The sequence below is a fragment of the Coffea arabica genome, chromosome 2e, assembly GCF_036785885.1.
Source record: "Coffea arabica cultivar ET-39 chromosome 2e, Coffea Arabica ET-39 HiFi, whole genome shotgun sequence".
Classification (NCBI taxonomy): Eukaryota; Viridiplantae; Streptophyta; class Magnoliopsida; order Gentianales; family Rubiaceae; genus Coffea; species Coffea arabica.
In genome coordinates, this window is record NC_092313.1 from 20802644 (window position 1) to 20818864 (window position 16221).

At 37.8% G+C, this 16221-nt stretch overlaps 2 protein-coding genes across 11 annotated transcripts; one reads left to right on the forward strand and one right to left on the reverse strand.

The window, feature by feature from the left end:
* Window positions 1–2508: 2508 nt before the first annotated feature.
* On the forward strand, window positions 2509–4683 carry LOC140036854 (transcription factor TCP8-like). The gene has a single exon (XM_072079826.1). It carries the CDS (start codon window positions 2544–2546, stop codon window positions 4176–4178), a length of 1635 nt encoding a protein of 544 aa, XP_071935927.1. The 5' UTR covers window positions 2509–2543; the 3' UTR covers window positions 4179–4683.
* A 3474-nt stretch (window positions 4684–8157) lies between these two features.
* LOC140036855 (protein EI24 homolog) lies at window positions 8158–15899 on the reverse strand. Of its 10 annotated transcripts, none has more exons than XR_011840424.1 (13): window positions 15369–15888; window positions 15212–15277; window positions 13148–13298; window positions 12836–12888; window positions 11709–11843; window positions 11512–11575; window positions 11336–11421; window positions 11163–11245; window positions 10064–10140; window positions 9410–9525; window positions 9233–9277; window positions 8720–8815; window positions 8158–8596 (listed from the first exon to the last, which is right to left on the reverse strand). XR_011840424.1 is itself a non-coding variant. In XM_072079827.1 (13 exons), exons 1-13 carry the CDS (start codon window positions 15488–15490, stop codon window positions 8583–8585), a joined length of 1095 nt encoding a protein of 364 aa, XP_071935928.1. In that variant the 5' UTR covers window positions 15491–15899; the 3' UTR covers window positions 8158–8582. The 10 variants fall into 10 exon arrangements, 4 of the variants coding, with proteins under 4 accessions (XP_071935928.1, XP_071935929.1, XP_071935930.1 ...); XR_011840423.1 differs by having other exon boundaries at window positions 8158–8601; window positions 15369–15887; XM_072079827.1 differs by having other exon boundaries at window positions 9410–9512; window positions 15369–15899.
* Between the last annotated feature and the right edge of the window lie 322 nt (window positions 15900–16221).

A 16221-nucleotide genomic window follows, 5' to 3' on the forward strand; every position in this document is an offset into this window, starting at 1 on the left:
AACGCCTACCATATCCTGTAACTCTAGCTAATTTTCAAGTGATGGATCATTCAAAATATTTTGGGGTGAGCGGATGAGGTATAGGTAAGAAGGCGGATGGTTGCCGCTTAGCAGCCGGGGATGGGGATGATGACCTGTCGTGTTGGTAGAGAGATCATTACACAACATTAGATGCTGCTCTATGTGTAAGTCTGATGCTTACCTGTCTGCGCTGTCTATCTGCCACCCTGGACCCTCTTTCCTACCTGGGCAATTACAAATCTCATTTTCCCCTTGTGACGGTTCAGGACTTTGTACAGGTTGAGAGGGAAAAATCACCATTTGAACATCTTTAATTGGCAGCCCTGAGTCGTAAACAACTGAAGAATTTTACTATAGGGTAAATCAAGACCAATGGTGGTTGCACTTTTGCCCATCATCTTATTTAATCCTTTGACTTTTAAGCTTTTTTTTTTAAAAAAAAAAAAATTCCTATTGGGGGAGGATAGAATTTAAGAAGCGAAGGAGGGAAAAAAGGAATTTAAACCCAAAATTTCTATTTTCTAGGAAATCAAACTTAAGTACTAGTAAAACTCTTTAACATGTCTATGAGGTGAGGCCTTTAAACTTACAAATGTGGTAGTCAAAAATTCCTTCAAGAAAAATCCAAGTCTGGTAATTTTTATTTTGACACTACTATGGTTTGTTTTGATGTATATTTTCCTCTCTCAGGTTAAAAGTGAGAAGGTACATTAGCCCTTTATACAATTTTGATTAAATATGTAGTAATTGACTATTTTGACAAACAAAATATAACAATCTAACATTTTTTTTTAGCAAATTATAAGTTTAATATTCAATTTACCAAAGTTTGTTGACATTATCGTTGTAATTGTCATTTCATTTAAAGTTGAATAAATTAAAAGTAATTATAACACTACATTTTTTTTAAGGAAAATAAGTTATTGGAAATAGTTTTTTTTTTCTTGGTGTTTTCGTTTGCTCAAGATTACAATTAGGGCCACAAATAAATCAAATCACTCTTGAGCACTCACGAGCCCGCTCCGTCAAAACTCGACTCAAGTTCGAACTTTACATTGAGAGTTTATCGAGTTCAAATTCGAATTTGGTAAAATTGAGTCGAGATTCGACACGATTCGATTGAGTCAAAACTCGACTCGTTTGCCGTCCTAATTTATACAATAAGAAAGGGAGCAATAAACTGTATAAAATTTCTTACTCGAATCTAGCCTTGGTCGCCATTTAAAACCAAACTTGAGAAATTTTAAAGATCTAGAAGACAGTTCTTAAAGAGGATGAAGAAAGAAGGAATAAATCTGGATCATTCACTCACACTACTTCATTTGGGTGTTGCTGTGTGTGATTATTTATGTGCATTCACACCGGTGATTGTCTGGAAGAAGGAAGGTGCCAGAGCGTTCTGCAGTAAATTTATTTTTGGACACTGTGACTGCTGTTTTTATCTGCACAGTGCGGACAGCAGGGAGAAAGGAGCATCTGTTTCATGTACTACTCCTGCAAGTGAAAAACTGACAATTAATATCCAGTTACCGTGCAGATGTATCTCTTGGATAGTGCACGGTCAAGATTTTCATGACTCTTACCAGATTATTGAATTTTAATCCCAGATTACAAACTTCACGTACATGAACACTACTAGTGCTAGGAGAGGAGAAAGCTTCTGTTGTTATAGTGAAGAAAGTCAGGAACTGAAAATATTTTGCATGTATGATTAGTCTTCCTCCATACGAAGAGTACTAGCTAGCCCATTGATTAGTAGTAGTACTATAAAGGATACAGGAGGGCACCTTTATAAAAATAAAAGTTATAAAAGGGGGAGAATACCCCACGAGTGGGCTGTCTGCCAATTTTCTTTTCTTTTCTTTTCTTTTCCTTTGGTGCAGCTTCCTCGCCTTCTTGCCAGTTTGAGTTTACAACTGCTGAACTCAGTTGGCACCTCCCTTTCTTCTCTCCTCTCTTCAGCTTCTTAATAGTGAGAAAGAAGACAAGAGTCAATGAGAGAACTCCAAACAACCCCACAAAATAAAGCTCTTATGTCATAGTTAGCTCCAGACACCGCCCAGACATCAGACCCCCCCTCTCTTACTCTCTCTCTCTCTCTCTCTGTGTCTCCCTCCCTCCCTTCCTTCCCATCAGAAAAGACGATTTCAAGGGTTTTTTTTTGTTTTTATCTTTTGTTTCTTTAATTTTCTTCCATATCCCCTCTCTCTCTTTCTCTTTCCCTAAGCAGAAGTAAGCAGAAGTAAGTAGGGAAGAGAGGGATGGAGATGGGATTGATGAAGTTGATCATGATCATGATCATCATCAATCATCAGGAAAAGAAAAAAAGAAACAAAGAGAGATCACCATCATCATCACCACCACCACCCTTGAACCCACCAAACCAAAAATTCTCTCTCAGACTTTAGAATTTTTAGGAATAGAGATTACCCCACATCCATTCGCCCCCCACAAAAAAAAATTAAGCCCACAGCAACGCCCCCCCCCCCCCCCCCCCCCCCGACCCCCAACAAAAAAAAAAAATGGAACTCACTGATTTACAGCAGCACCAAACAGATAAACAGACCAATACCAATACTTCCTCCACCACCACCACCTCCACCACTTCACAATCTTACCACTTCTCACCCTTCCACCTCCACCACCACCACCACCATCAGCAGCAGCAGCAGCATGCCCGCTCTGCCCCATTTATAGCCTCTATCTCCATCCCACCAGCAGCTGCCCTCACAAGTAGTGTTGCTGGTGCTACTAGTACAACTTGTGCTGCTGCAGCCGGTGGCAACCGCACCCCATCTTCCGCCTCCCCCTCCACACCCTCCACCAGTGCTTCTCCTTCCTCCGCCGCCGTCGATGCCTCCTTAGCTATAGCCACCAGATCCGAAACCTTGATTGACCCCTCCAAGAAGCCTCCTCAACAACAGCAAGAAGCAGCTCAACAGCAGCAGCCACCCAAGAGATCCACAAAGGACCGCCACACCAAAGTTGACGGCCGAGGCAGGCGTATCCGAATGCCGGCTGCCTGTGCAGCTAGGGTTTTCCAGTTGACTCGAGAGCTAGGTCACAAGTCCGACGGCGAGACAATCGAGTGGCTTCTACAGCAAGCCGAGCCAGCCATAATCGCCTCCACCGGCACGGGAACCATCCCGGCTAACATTTCAACCCTCAACATATCCGTCAGGAGCAGCGGCTCCACTCTCTCTGCTCCTCCTTCAAAATCAGCTCCTCATTCTTTCCACAGCGCGCTAGCCTTAGCTCACCACCCCTATGAGGAAGGGTTTTCCCACATGTTGGGTTTTCAGCAACAGCAGCAGCATTTGTTAGCAGCAAATCAAATGACGGAAGCGATTCCCAGCGGAGACGGTGGCGGAGATAGCGGTGGCGGCGGTGGGCAAGATGCCACGGAGAGTTATTTAAGGAAAAGATATAGGGAAGATTTGTTTAAAGAGGAAGGATCAAGCGGCCGCCAAGGAGACGGCGCAGATGAAACTTCACCTTCTCCTCCAAATAAGCAATTCAAAGTAGGAGGAGGTGGTGGTGGTGGTGGTGGCATGCAGATACCGAAAACACAAGATGTTGGAGGGCCATCATCCAGCATGCTGAGGCATGCCAATATGATACCCGCCACTGCGATGTGGGCAGTGGCACCGGCACCCAACAGTGGTGGCGCAACGGGTAACGCGTTTTGGATGTTACCAGTTACTGCTGGTGGCAGCAGCCAGACAATATTGGCGGCCACATCTGGCGGGGCTGTTCAGCAGCAGCCATCAGAGCAACAGCACCACCACCACCACCAGATGTGGCCATTTCCGAGCTCCAGTGGGAACACGCTACAGGCTCCCTTACATTTCATGCCGAGGTTTAATATCCCAGCCGGGAACCTTGAGACGTTTCAAGGTGGGAGAGCTAGCCCACTGCAGCTGGGATCAATGCTAATGCAACAGCAACAGCAACAGCAGCAGCACCCGTCTCAGCATTTAGGTTTGGGAATGTCTGAGTCTAATCTGGGGATGTTGGCAGCTCTGAATGCTTATTCAAGAGGGGTTGGTAATTTAAATATGAATTCTGATCACCAAAACCACCCAATGGATCATCAACAGCAGCACCAGCCTCAACCTACAGATAGTGGAGAAGATGGTCCAAACAGTTCTCAGTGATAGTTTTGAGTTCTGATTTGATTCTGCAGGGGTTGTTTCACTGCATACCAATTCGTCCATATGCCAAGTTGATTTTCTCAACTATATATGTATATGGGAGTAGAACTGAAGGATTGATTGGCTGGGTTCGTTTTGCAGTTTCCAGATTAATTAGAAGTTGAGAGACATGGTGATGAATTAAGTGCTTGAAGGATTCATGAATGATGAAGATTTTTCTCTCCTTGAAGAGAATAGTGAGGTATCTTCTTCTCCATTTTCTTTCGTCTGTGATCACTACTATCGATCGTAATTATTTTTTGGTTTGTATTTTTTTTTTTTTTGTTTGGAATATTTTCTAATAGTAGTAGTAGATAGTTATCGTGGAGGATTTGCCATTGTACAAGTTGTTTAGCTTGGTCCAAAGGGACATTAGGTAGAAGCGAAAAGAGAGAGAGATTGTCTGTATAGGAGGATTCCGTATATTTGTTGAGTATAATACTACTGATATTCCAATTTGTTTTGCTCATTTTTTGAACGAAAAAAAGGGGAAAAACAAGCAAAAATGATCTCTCTCCCTCTCCCAGACAAGAAGAATCAGCAATGCAGACCATGGATCCGGGGTTTTTTTTTTTTTTTTTTTTTTTAAAATAATAACAATATTTTAATTTTACTTTTTCTTTTATCATGATTATTTGCCCACTTTCCTTTGGTGGGATTCTGTTGTTTGGTAAATTCCAACTAAAGTGTTTTGATAAAATTGAAATTTGAAATCTGTTAAGTTATTGAATTGTTAAATATTAAATTTAATATATTTGAATGCATATCACATTCAATAATATATTAATAGATTATCACTTAATTTTGAGAGTAATTTTTATCTAGTAAATTCAGTGTCACTTGATTAATTCAGATGTTTAATTTTTAGTTATTAAAAACGGTCTGAATACGTTAAGATCTGACTCTATTAAAGTTAAGTGCTGAATTAGGTAATGAAACAGGATCTAAGTGATGTTTCGGATAATAAATTGTACCTTTATACTTATCCATATATATATATTACAAGAAGTGTATAAACTTGTCAAGACCGAGTTCCATTTTGTTTGGAACTTACAAGGATTCTCTTATTGTTTTATCTTGCACCGAGGCAAGGATTGTTTGTAGGATAATCACGTCCAGAGTGCAATACCCAGCCATTATTCCCATTTTTCAATCCCCTGAAAAAGAGGAAATAATCAATCAGAGTTAAAATCAGAGTAGCGCTGCTCCCAATTCGTACTGGTACTTAGGATTTGGAGGAGCTACAAAATGTAACCCCACTGACTGACCGATCCAGTTCATTGTTCTTTGGCCCAAATAATACGCTTTTTTTTCTTTTTTTTTTTTTGAGTGCATTCAAAGTTTATTTTTTCATTTTCTTTGGTACCGTATTCACACATTCTGAGGCTGAAACTGACTTTTTTTTTAAAAAATATAAAAAAAAAATTTTGTACAGTCAATTCAAGATGACTTCCTCGTTTGTTTTCACTGCTAAATCAATCATTGTCATACGTTGTTCATATTGAGAGTTGCTTTGTGGCCCGCTAGGTTTATTTTTTTGACTCTGATTATACTACTTTTGTCTCGAGAAAAACTTGAATGGTTTTGTTGTAGAAATAAAATGATAGATCATGATCATCCCTTATTTGGCATTGATCAAGCCGTTGTCAAAGGTGGAGCCAGTCCTTTTTTTATCTTGTTGCAGATTCTTTACTCCTTTTTCTTCTCCTTCTGAGCAAGCACTTTACAAGAATCCAATGCAAACTTCGCAATTATGATTTTCAAGAAAATTGGCCTATCCGATTCAGTAGTAGTGATTTCAATACCACCTCTGGCTGTGGTGTGGGGCTGCAATTATTATATACATGACCAGGCCCACGGCGTCTATCTACTTCTTTGTTTATCCTCCTCCTCCTAAGTCCTAAGTCCCAAGTACAGGGACTTCTCCTTTCCATATCATTGGCATATTTCGGTAAAATTTATTTACTACCCAACTTTTCTTTCTTTCTTTCTTTTTTTAAAATGTATAAAGAAAAGAAAAGAAAAGAATTCACAAAACTGAACTTTCATGCATTATTAGTTTTCATTTGCACGTATTTATTTGATTGTATTATAAACATATTTTTTTAAAAAATTAATCCTTATGTAGCATATCAAAAATGTATATTTTTTAACAAAATTATCTCAAATAATCTCCTATCCAAACACACTACTCTCTGTCGGAAAATATGAGTAGGGTGGGATTCAAAAAGCATTGGTTGAAAAGCACACACAAATTCGAACATGGATGATGGTCATGTGTCGGTATCTACCAATCCATGAACTGTTATGCCATTTTTAGTGAATCCATCAAAGAAAGAAAATATTCATTAATAATAATATTATTATTGAAAGACTTCCCGCCATAGTAATAGTAACCAGTAAGTCAAGTGGAGGAGTGAGTGATACATAGCTAATAGAGGATATTGCATGCACGGTCCCATTAATCCGTGATTTTCGCAGTAACGTGTAATCATTTTTCTTCTCATGCTTTTTTGACGTAACTTTTGTTTGTAATAATTATTGTGGCCGATGTTGATGCATTTTCCTCTCTTTCTTTTTCTTTTTTCTTTTTTTTTTTTTTTTGGGTGGGCAGAATGTCAAATGTACATAATATAAGCCTCCTCAAAGTCAATCTTCTTTTTTCTTCCAAATACCCAAAATAATTTTTTTTTAAAAAAATTCTCTCAGTTTTTATGGGCCCGAAATGAATTAAGAAAAAGTAAAAAACCCAAAAAAAGAAAAAAAGAACAGCGAGATGAATTGTGTAAATGTTATAGGATTGACCTCTCCCAAACTGGGTAGAAGCGGAAGGAGCTGAGAATTGTGTGGAGATTACTGTTTTGGGAAACGACAGGAAAGAAGCTCAAATAATGAGTTGTACAGTTTCCAAGTGGATGGACAGTTCAGATTCTTATAAAAATGGTGTCACATTATCACATGGGTCGCTCAGATAAGATAAAAGAGCAGTGGTGCCTGGTGGTATATCGTATATGCTTGCATCCTTTTTCCTTTTTCTTTCTTTTTTTTTTGAACACAATTTGATTCGTATTTTTAGCAGTTGTGAATGGAATAAGTTCCCTTCCCAACCCACGCTCTTCACGTGCGTGCCTCTCTATCCATCATTAAACGCTCGCTGCTGCACACACACACTTCCGTCTTGTGACTTTTTTTGTTCCGTGCAGTTATTCTCAGAAATATTAGAGAAACGGCAGTTCAAGTTTCGGACGAGACGAGAGATTATGAATGAATGAATGAAGACTTCATTCTCAAGTTAAGACTTGAGACCATGGGATGGGATATTGGGATGGTATTTTCTACGTATTTTGTTGACGTAGATGCTAATACTACGTGTTATGCATGTGAGACGGTAAAAAGTTTAAAAGAAGAAAGGAAACCGCGTCAAGAGCACAAGTCAACCTTCCCTCCCCCCCCCCCCCCCCCCCCCCCAATTTCTTCACCCGCACATGATTTACGACACACACTCTACTTTCAACCGGATTACAACATTAACGTGCGCCAACTCCGCAATCTTTGGAGTTTGTGGAAAACACACAAAGACAACACACCCAATCCCCCCCTCTCTCTCTCTCTCTCACACACACACACAGAGATAGAGGAGCGTAGCCAGGTCCATGTCAAGGAAAAAGCGGAAAAGAAAAAGCATAAAGTTGATCCCCAAAATTCAATCAAAGCTGCTCCTCCACAGCCTACACGAGATAAAAAAACATAAGAATGCACTTACAATGGACACCCGTTTTCCACAAGTATGCCTTGCCTGCTGATAAATCTCAACCTCGTTTCAACTACTAGCTCCTTTTTCTTCTTTTTTTTTTTTTTTAATAATCTTTAAGGTGACAAGGCACCTATAAAAACGTTTGCATCTGAAGCAACCCAAAAAAGAAGAAGAAAAAAAAAACCCCAATTGATAAGATAAGATAAGCCCGTCTTTATAAAAAGGCAAATGGGGAGGTTTACAATTTGTACATTATACAACACCACCCTAATTTAAAGCTTTTAAAACTGTTTCTGACTTGAGATATGTACAATTGCTGAAAACAAAAATAGTAAGAGAAGAAGTGCACTGTGAAGACTCTACAGATGTGATGTCCATATAGAGAAGCACTTCCTTACCAACATATTATTATTACCCTGCAGTCAGTCTGCCTTCATCTGACCCTTGACCATCTGTATATATCCATTTCACTGCTTAAAGAAGGAATTCTGGGGGGCTTCATTATTAACCTTTTGGGCATTATTCAGGCAGAGCCGTGGGTACCTTCAAACATTTAAGTTGCCAATATATTTGTCACACATCTCACAAATTCCACGACTTCAGTGAAAGCCTCATTATCTGACTAGACCTGCACTGGAAGAACCAAAGATTTTTGTAACACACCACACAAACTAGCAATATTCACTAGTTATTTGAAGTCGAACCAAAGATAAGATGTTTAGAAAGATTCATCTGTCACAGGCAGACGTACTGATCAAGATGTGTATCACATTAGTTAGGTCCTCAGAGTGCCTTGTCCAGCTATTTCTGATGTGACTTCCTAGGGAAGAAAGACAGGACTCGCAACCTACAGATCACCACCAATAATGATTAGTATCTTAAGTGGACCACAATACAAGTGTGTTAAATAACAGATGATAATCCATAGCGTCTGCCCTCTAATGCAAACAAGCTAGAAGCTGAAGTCAAACGGAGAAGGGGCTTAAACTCAACTATAAAATCACAGCCAAAAGATCATATTTTTGTCACACACATGGTGGATACATGCAATGCTATGGCAAAACAACCGTCAAAATACACAAAACTCATCACTTGTACCCTGGGAAGTTAGCATAAGAGACCATTTGGTAAGACTTGAGCATTATAAAACAACAAGGGCACAGCAAAGGCATCTGACAAGAAGTTAATCCTTGATATCAAGGCAAGACAAAACCACTTTTCTAGGATCTGTGGACAAGATTCATACGTTCAACAATTTCCATACCTATCACATATTGCAGCTTTATTTGAAGTTTGAACTGTAAAATCTCTGAAGGGCATCATGAAAGAGCAAGATTTAAGGCATATAAATTCCAGAACCAACAACTACATGAAGATATACCAAGGGAAGTAAAGAACTAATGTAAACAACTACATGAAGATTTAAGGTAATTTTTCTTACGATGCGTAATCAGCAGCAAAAAATATTGGAAGCCTTCCCAATCCAAAACCTTCCCATTGTCTTCTTGGAAGAGCAATAATTTTGTCAGCTTCTGAGCCTGTGGCTGTGAGAACAAACTAAAGATGGCAAAAATCAGCACCAAACCGTACCAATTCAAAACCACAATGCTAAACATTCTTTTACTTAACAGAGATGGGATGGATGAAAACATAAAGTTCATGTACATGGCAGTATAGAAATAACAGGAACTCACCACAATTGAACTATATCAGTTATTTTGGATGCAATGCAAGCCACAGCAGGTTTATTTAAACCGTGTAGGACTTACATTAAATTGGTTGCCTTTAAAATTCTTCATCTAAATTTGAAAAGCTAATAGTTATCACATATGAGGACTTTAAACAGCATCTTTGGCTATACTCTCTGGTAATCAAGTAAGAAATTTAAGTATCACAACTGACCAATAATATTATACTTTGCTTTTTTCTTCATTTTTTGTCATAGAAACCAACCAACACCCCCCCCCCCCCACCCAAAACAAAAAAAAAGAAAAAAGGAGCAGAAAAAAAGACTGTTAATAGAATACTGCTTGTGATTGCATAGACAGGAAGATATATTGATCAAGAAATAGTGAGAAGAACAGCTGCGACTTACAAGTGGGTAGAGTATAGCCATAACTCCATAGCTAACCAGAGGAGAGAAAAAGAATATAGCTAGAATACAAGGGCATCCTGAAGGACAATTATAAAAATTCAAACAGATAGTCAATAATACATCTCAGAAGAACAGCAAAAGACTGAAACTGATGTATTCCAATTGCTTTAAACATTAAGAAAGCATCCCTCACAAATTTAAAAAGTTTTCTTTTGCCACAAGGCTTCAGTTCCACATATTCATGAATAAAATCTTCCCCACTTGCTATGAGAGACTACATAATGACTTCAGTGACCAAAAGTATTAGTTCTTTTGCATGTTTTGTCAATAAAAAACTTGTCATCCAACGGAAACTAATCCACATAAAAGTTTGTCAACATAAACCATTCAGCTGTGTGCAAACCAAACGACCAACTCAGATGAAGGATATAGAAGATGATGCAGGTAACAAATTACTTAATCACCAACAAATCCAACTGAGAAATCCAAACTACCATGCAAGCATTAGAAAAGGGGAAAGCACACACCAAGACCTACTACTTATACATAAAGACAGAATCAATACCTAAAGCCCCACTACCTTCAAGTAATTTTTTGTGTAGGAATATCATCTGGAGTTTGACCTCCAATAGCATATCACAAAATGCTCGCACAACCCCAATACTCCTCCATCAAGGAGGTGCCCAGGGGAGTTCTTCATTGGCAGGCAGGTGTGGGGAGAGGTAAAAGAGAAACAAGCTGGGGTAGAGGGAAGGGCAAATGACTTGTAAGCAATACATAGTTGAAAGTTAAAATCAACTTTTCTCAGAGGTACAAGGTTATACCAACTAACAACTTATCCAGTCTTTATGAGTACATCACAATAGCAACAAACAAACTGTACATCACAAAGTTGAGGCAGTTTAAGTTGAAAATACACAGTTTGATGACATTCCAGTTACTGTAACCGTGTTATAGTATCATCAGATAACCTCTATGCAGTGTTCTGGAGTTGGACTTCTATAGGAGAATTTATTGTGCATTCAAGCTAACAATACAGAACTCCAACTAGATATTAACAACATGCATTGAGACAAAAGGAAAATAAAAAAAAAAATACCAAAACCAGCAAAAAATGCCCAGTTCGATTCAAAAAAGTCCAGCCTCTTGCCCAGACTCAATCCCGAAAGATTCCATTTGTAGCTGAGAAACATAAAATTAAGTAACATGATCTTTTATTTAAATTAGAGCAGACAGGACATGACAAACAGACATTAAAATTCCACCACTTACTCAAAACAATAGTAAGCATACATCCAAGAAAGAAGCAAAAAATTTATTGCCTTTCCAATATAGGGAATAAATCCAGTAACATAAACCTGTAGGCAGTCCAGAAGGCAAGAGTTAATTATCATTAAATTACAAGAACTGAGAGCATTATCTTCTTGAAATATTAAAATCTATCTCACCTGGAAGAAGAAGAAACTTAATAGGAGTACTGAGTAGACCTGTTCAGCTATGCCAATCATAATCCTGGAAACAAATGAAAAATATTGATGGCTGAATTCTGCAAAAAAAAATGTAAAAGCTGCAAACTTATTTGAGATATAAGACCTCATTCAGCAGCAACATGAACACCATCAACTAATAAAGACAGGAATCCTACCCCTCGAGGTCCATTGGTTTATCAGCATGACTCCTACTCTGCAGAGTTGGTGACTGCAGTTCATTGTCTGATTCTTCACCAGCATGGCCATAGTTCGTGATGGCAAAAAATCCATACTTAGCAATGTCATTATACCTAGATGAAATGCACGCAAGTAAATATGAATGGTAAAAAAAATCACATTTCAGTATTGCAAATCATAAATAATTAATTGTCTTAAGCTAAGCACAATCATGATACATGATAAGTTTGTACGATGTCATATCTAATACGATACAAAATAAACATTACAAGAATAACTTTGTCTATGCAATACATGATAAGTTTGAGAAACACCCAAGGAATATGCAGTACAAAAAATGGATATAAGAGTCACACATATTACTGTCCACCTATAAAGACTAAATACTCGCATATAATGATTAAGCCAAGAACTTAGATAACTAAAAGAGATATACAAGATCTTGGTTTGGCATTACAAGGTTACGAAAGTAAATTAATTTGTTCCATGTTGCTTTCAACAGAAAATCTGATCCAAACTTTCGAAATTGCATAAAGCCTGTCTAAAAGATTTGTTCTTTCACATCGGTTTCAAATTTCTGAGGCCAACAAGAGAACAGAAAATGATTAAATTCCTTTAAACAAATCCAACTAACTACATCAATAGTTGGTCGTCACATTATGATAACATCACTTGGTAGTATTTACAAATAATATACCACAGAATTAATCACACTCTTGAGAACTGGATCATTAACGAACTTACTTTTGCTTCAGCTTAATCTCTAAAAATTGAGATTTGGATACATGAGCTAATCCTCAGGATCAAAAGAGCCCTCAGAAAATTTAAAAGCTTTCTGGAAATGTAACAGACTTTGAGAACCTAATCCTTATCCATGATTTAAACAATAAAAAGGTGCACCTACTGATATTTTTAATGACAGAAATAGACATTGTTTCACTCTTCTGAACCGTATTTTGTCCCTCAAGGCCCATAGTACAAGTAGCTCATCCAAAAAAACTACCTTTTGAAATAGGAAAAAGGTGCTATATCCATGATTTCATATTCAGGAATTAAAAGTGGAAGGAGATAATCCTGAAAGAGTCGTCAGAGAATAAGGCAATACCATAGGGTGCTAAGAATATAACTTAGTATATACAGGGGGTAGAACCAGAATACCTGCAAAGAATCATCATATCGAGTTATTCATTTATAAAATATCAACTGATAAAACTCGTCCAAAACTATAGTACAGATATTATCTGGATTTTCATTTTCCAGCAAAAAGAGCAAATAAAATTTTGAAAATTTTATTGAAACACTTGCAAGCAATGTTATAACATTATATTATAACCATATATAGAATTTGAAGCTAATATCAAGGTACACAAGTTGAAAATTCGCCAAAGTATTGAAGTTCAACAATAGGGTTACTTACATAGAAGAACTGTACAAGTCCTAGGCGTAAGAAGGAATAAAATCTCAAAGTACCCCCAAATGGGCATGATTCTAGAGAATGTTTGTCTGGGCACTGATTGGGTAGTATCCATTGCAGCACTGGGATTATCACTGCTTTTAGTGTTAATATACTGCACATCAAGAATGCTTGCTCAATGTCATTCAAACAGAGTATTAAAGTACAGCTGACAGACCAAATAAAGGGAGAGCACAAAACTCTACCACTAGATCATTACACATAAAGTAGAAATGAAAATTGAGTATCAACTGAAAAGTACAATCCGAAACATAGTTTCAAAATCAAGTTACAACAGTGTAAAATGGAAAAAGTATGTGCATTTCATAGAGCTAGTAACCCGCATTTGTTCTGCAAGGCAATATTTACTCTAGCTTAAGTAAGACAAAACTGATTGTAAATCTCTAGCACAGTTCTGGTATGCCTTAAAGCAATTGTGCGCTTTTTCTCTTTGCTCTTCAGTCATAACACTTAAAAGAAGTATCTAAGTGGATAATTCAGATTCTTGAGCTGTTAATCCAGAGCCACAATTATGTACTTGTTAGTAAGACATCAGACTTCGTTTTCCTGCTAACTCATTGCTTATTCCTCTTCGGTACCAAGAAATTAAGAGTTATTATAGCCCTTTCCTCCTCCTATATCATATTATGCTAAATGATTTAGTGGAACAGGTAACTTTGTAAACAAATAATGCGAGGTTCACTTGTCCTCTCAGGAGCTTACTGTTCGCTCATGGGGAGATGGCAGGGTTTGGGCATTGTGGGTCCATGTCAGTTAGATTGCAAATACAATGATACCTCAAGGAAGGTAGAAAACAACAGGCTGACTAAATCGGTAAACATAGGAGGCACTGAGTATGATCTCCCACAGCCTGCAATGCTCCTCTGATTTCAAAATAGGAGTATTTGCATCCATTAATTTTGAGAAACTCTTAAAATATGGAGTGAACAAAGTTGTTTTGTTGATGCCGTGCCTTATGTCAGTGGCGGATCTACTTGAAGGTCAATGGGGACATGTGGGCCCATCGATGCCCCCCATTGACCAGAGGGAAATTTCATTTCTAACCATTGGATTTTAAAAATATTTTATTTTTGCCCTACTACTTTATGAATGTGCCCCCACTGGCCACAGGAAAAATGTACATTTGAACATTGGGTTGTCAAAAAAAAATTGTTTTCACCTTTATATTTGGTACAAATTCAACATAAAAATGTGTCCATGAGTGATTAGGTAATAATTTTTAATAAAAAATCACATACCAGACATAATTCATCACTTGATTATGATTACATGTCCAAACTCAATACTATAATGTGTTTAATATAGTGTCGACCTTTTATGTACACCAAAAATTCGTACGATAGCTAGTTGTAGAACATTAGTTAGTTCCTCATGTCCTCTGGTCTTCTTATTGGTTATATAGGCTCTTACATGATACTATTGAGACTGTGTATATTATTATTGCCGAATAATAATTGCAAAATTTAAAAAAATTATATTAATTGTGCCCCCACAGAAAATTTTTTCTGGCTCCGCCACCGGCAGTGGCATATGTGCAACCATTTAATGTGTCAAAAAAATAACAAAATTCAACCTCAATATCATTACTAAACTTCAACTCCAAAAAAGGATAGATTAACCTTCCAATTTTTCACCAAAAAATCAAAATTGCAGTTTGTTCTATCCACCTTGAAATTCACAAGAGGCTTAGTCATTACTGGTAACACATCTTTGATTCAATGTTTAGAACATTACACCATCCTCAGACTACATATAAAAAACACCTTTTTCAACAAAGAGAAGCTCTCTCTCTCTCTCTCTCTTAATTTAGAAAAAAAAAACGCCATTATTGTCAATCCTTCCAAATACACCACAAGACATTTCCTCTAAGCATACAGTAGCTAGAAGAAAAAAAAAGTTCCAAAAAATCCTCAAAAAAAAAAAGCTCTTTCAACTAATTGGGGACAATGACAATCATCAATTAATAAATGAAAAGTGACAGAGCAAGAGAGATATGGATGGGAGTACCTTCCTAGAAAGATGAAGCCATTTAAGAGAAAACACTGGCCAGTACGGATCGTAAGCTCCCTCGACCTTCAATTCAACAGCAAAAATATTCATGAGAGGAGCAGCAATTGGAAGAACGGAAGCAGATGAAATATTTGATCAGCAAAGGAGAGAAGACCTAAGACAGTAGATTACGACACGGTGAAGACAGCAGGCTTCTCGGAGACCTTCCAGCCATAGCAGCGACGCCTGCTTCGATTTTGCTCTGAGAGTGGCCATCGGAGGGCCGAGGCTTTCCATGTCGGAAATTTGCCCAGAAATTAAATCAGAGGCTAATGATTGGGTCGTTTGAAGTGGGGGTGCGTTGTATACTACTTTTGCTCCCACGATTACGAACAAGGCAATAAACTCCTCAGCTCAGCTACGACTACAGTAAAGACACAGAAGGCCAATGCGGTCGCTAAACTGCTTGGAGTAGTTCTGGCTTCCAAGAAACCAACGCCAAGTGGGAAATATGCTTGTACTGTATTCTGTGCTTCTTTTTAGCCCTTTGTGACACGGAAGAAAAGGAAATAAAAATACCAATGATGTAAGCTTGACAGGGAAAATTGAATTTAGGCCAAAGCAAGGTAGATTCTAATAATATGCCACCAGCCCTATGGCACGGTGGTCACTGCCAGGCATTTTAAGTGTTGGGAGGTCGAGGAATTCAACCCTTGTCCCTCACTAAATTATCATTATATGTATATGTGGTTGTTTTCGATGGAGTTTCTAGTCCGATCGGCTTTATCTTTTTATAGATTAAGATAGATTAAATTACAGAAATGTTACCGTTGCAACAAAAAAAAAAAAAGATAGATGCTAATAATACAATCTTGACACTAAATTAATAAACATGTGCATCAAGACATCAATACTGAAATTTATAAACATATTTATCACTTGTTAAAAATTTATATGTCAAAAATTTAATCCCAACTGCTCAAATTCAAGATTATCCATGTCCCACCATAAACTAGTGATCGTAGAGA

Coding starts and splice junctions, on each gene's coding strand:
- LOC140036855 (XM_072079827.1), bottom strand. CDS start 15,490: ATGGAAAGCCTCGGCCCTCCGATGGCCACTCTCAGAGCAAAATCGAAG. Junction 15,278..15,368: donor GTCGTAATCTACTGTCTTAG/GTCTTCTCTCCT, acceptor GTTGAATTGAAG/GTCGAGGGAGCTTACGATCC. Junction 11,844..12,835: donor TATATTCTTAGCACCCTATG/GTATTGCCTTAT, acceptor CATTTCATCTAG/GTATAATGACATTGCTAAGT.
- LOC140036854 (XM_072079826.1), top strand. CDS start 2,544: ATGGAACTCACTGATTTACAGCAGCACCAAACAGATAAACAGACCAAT.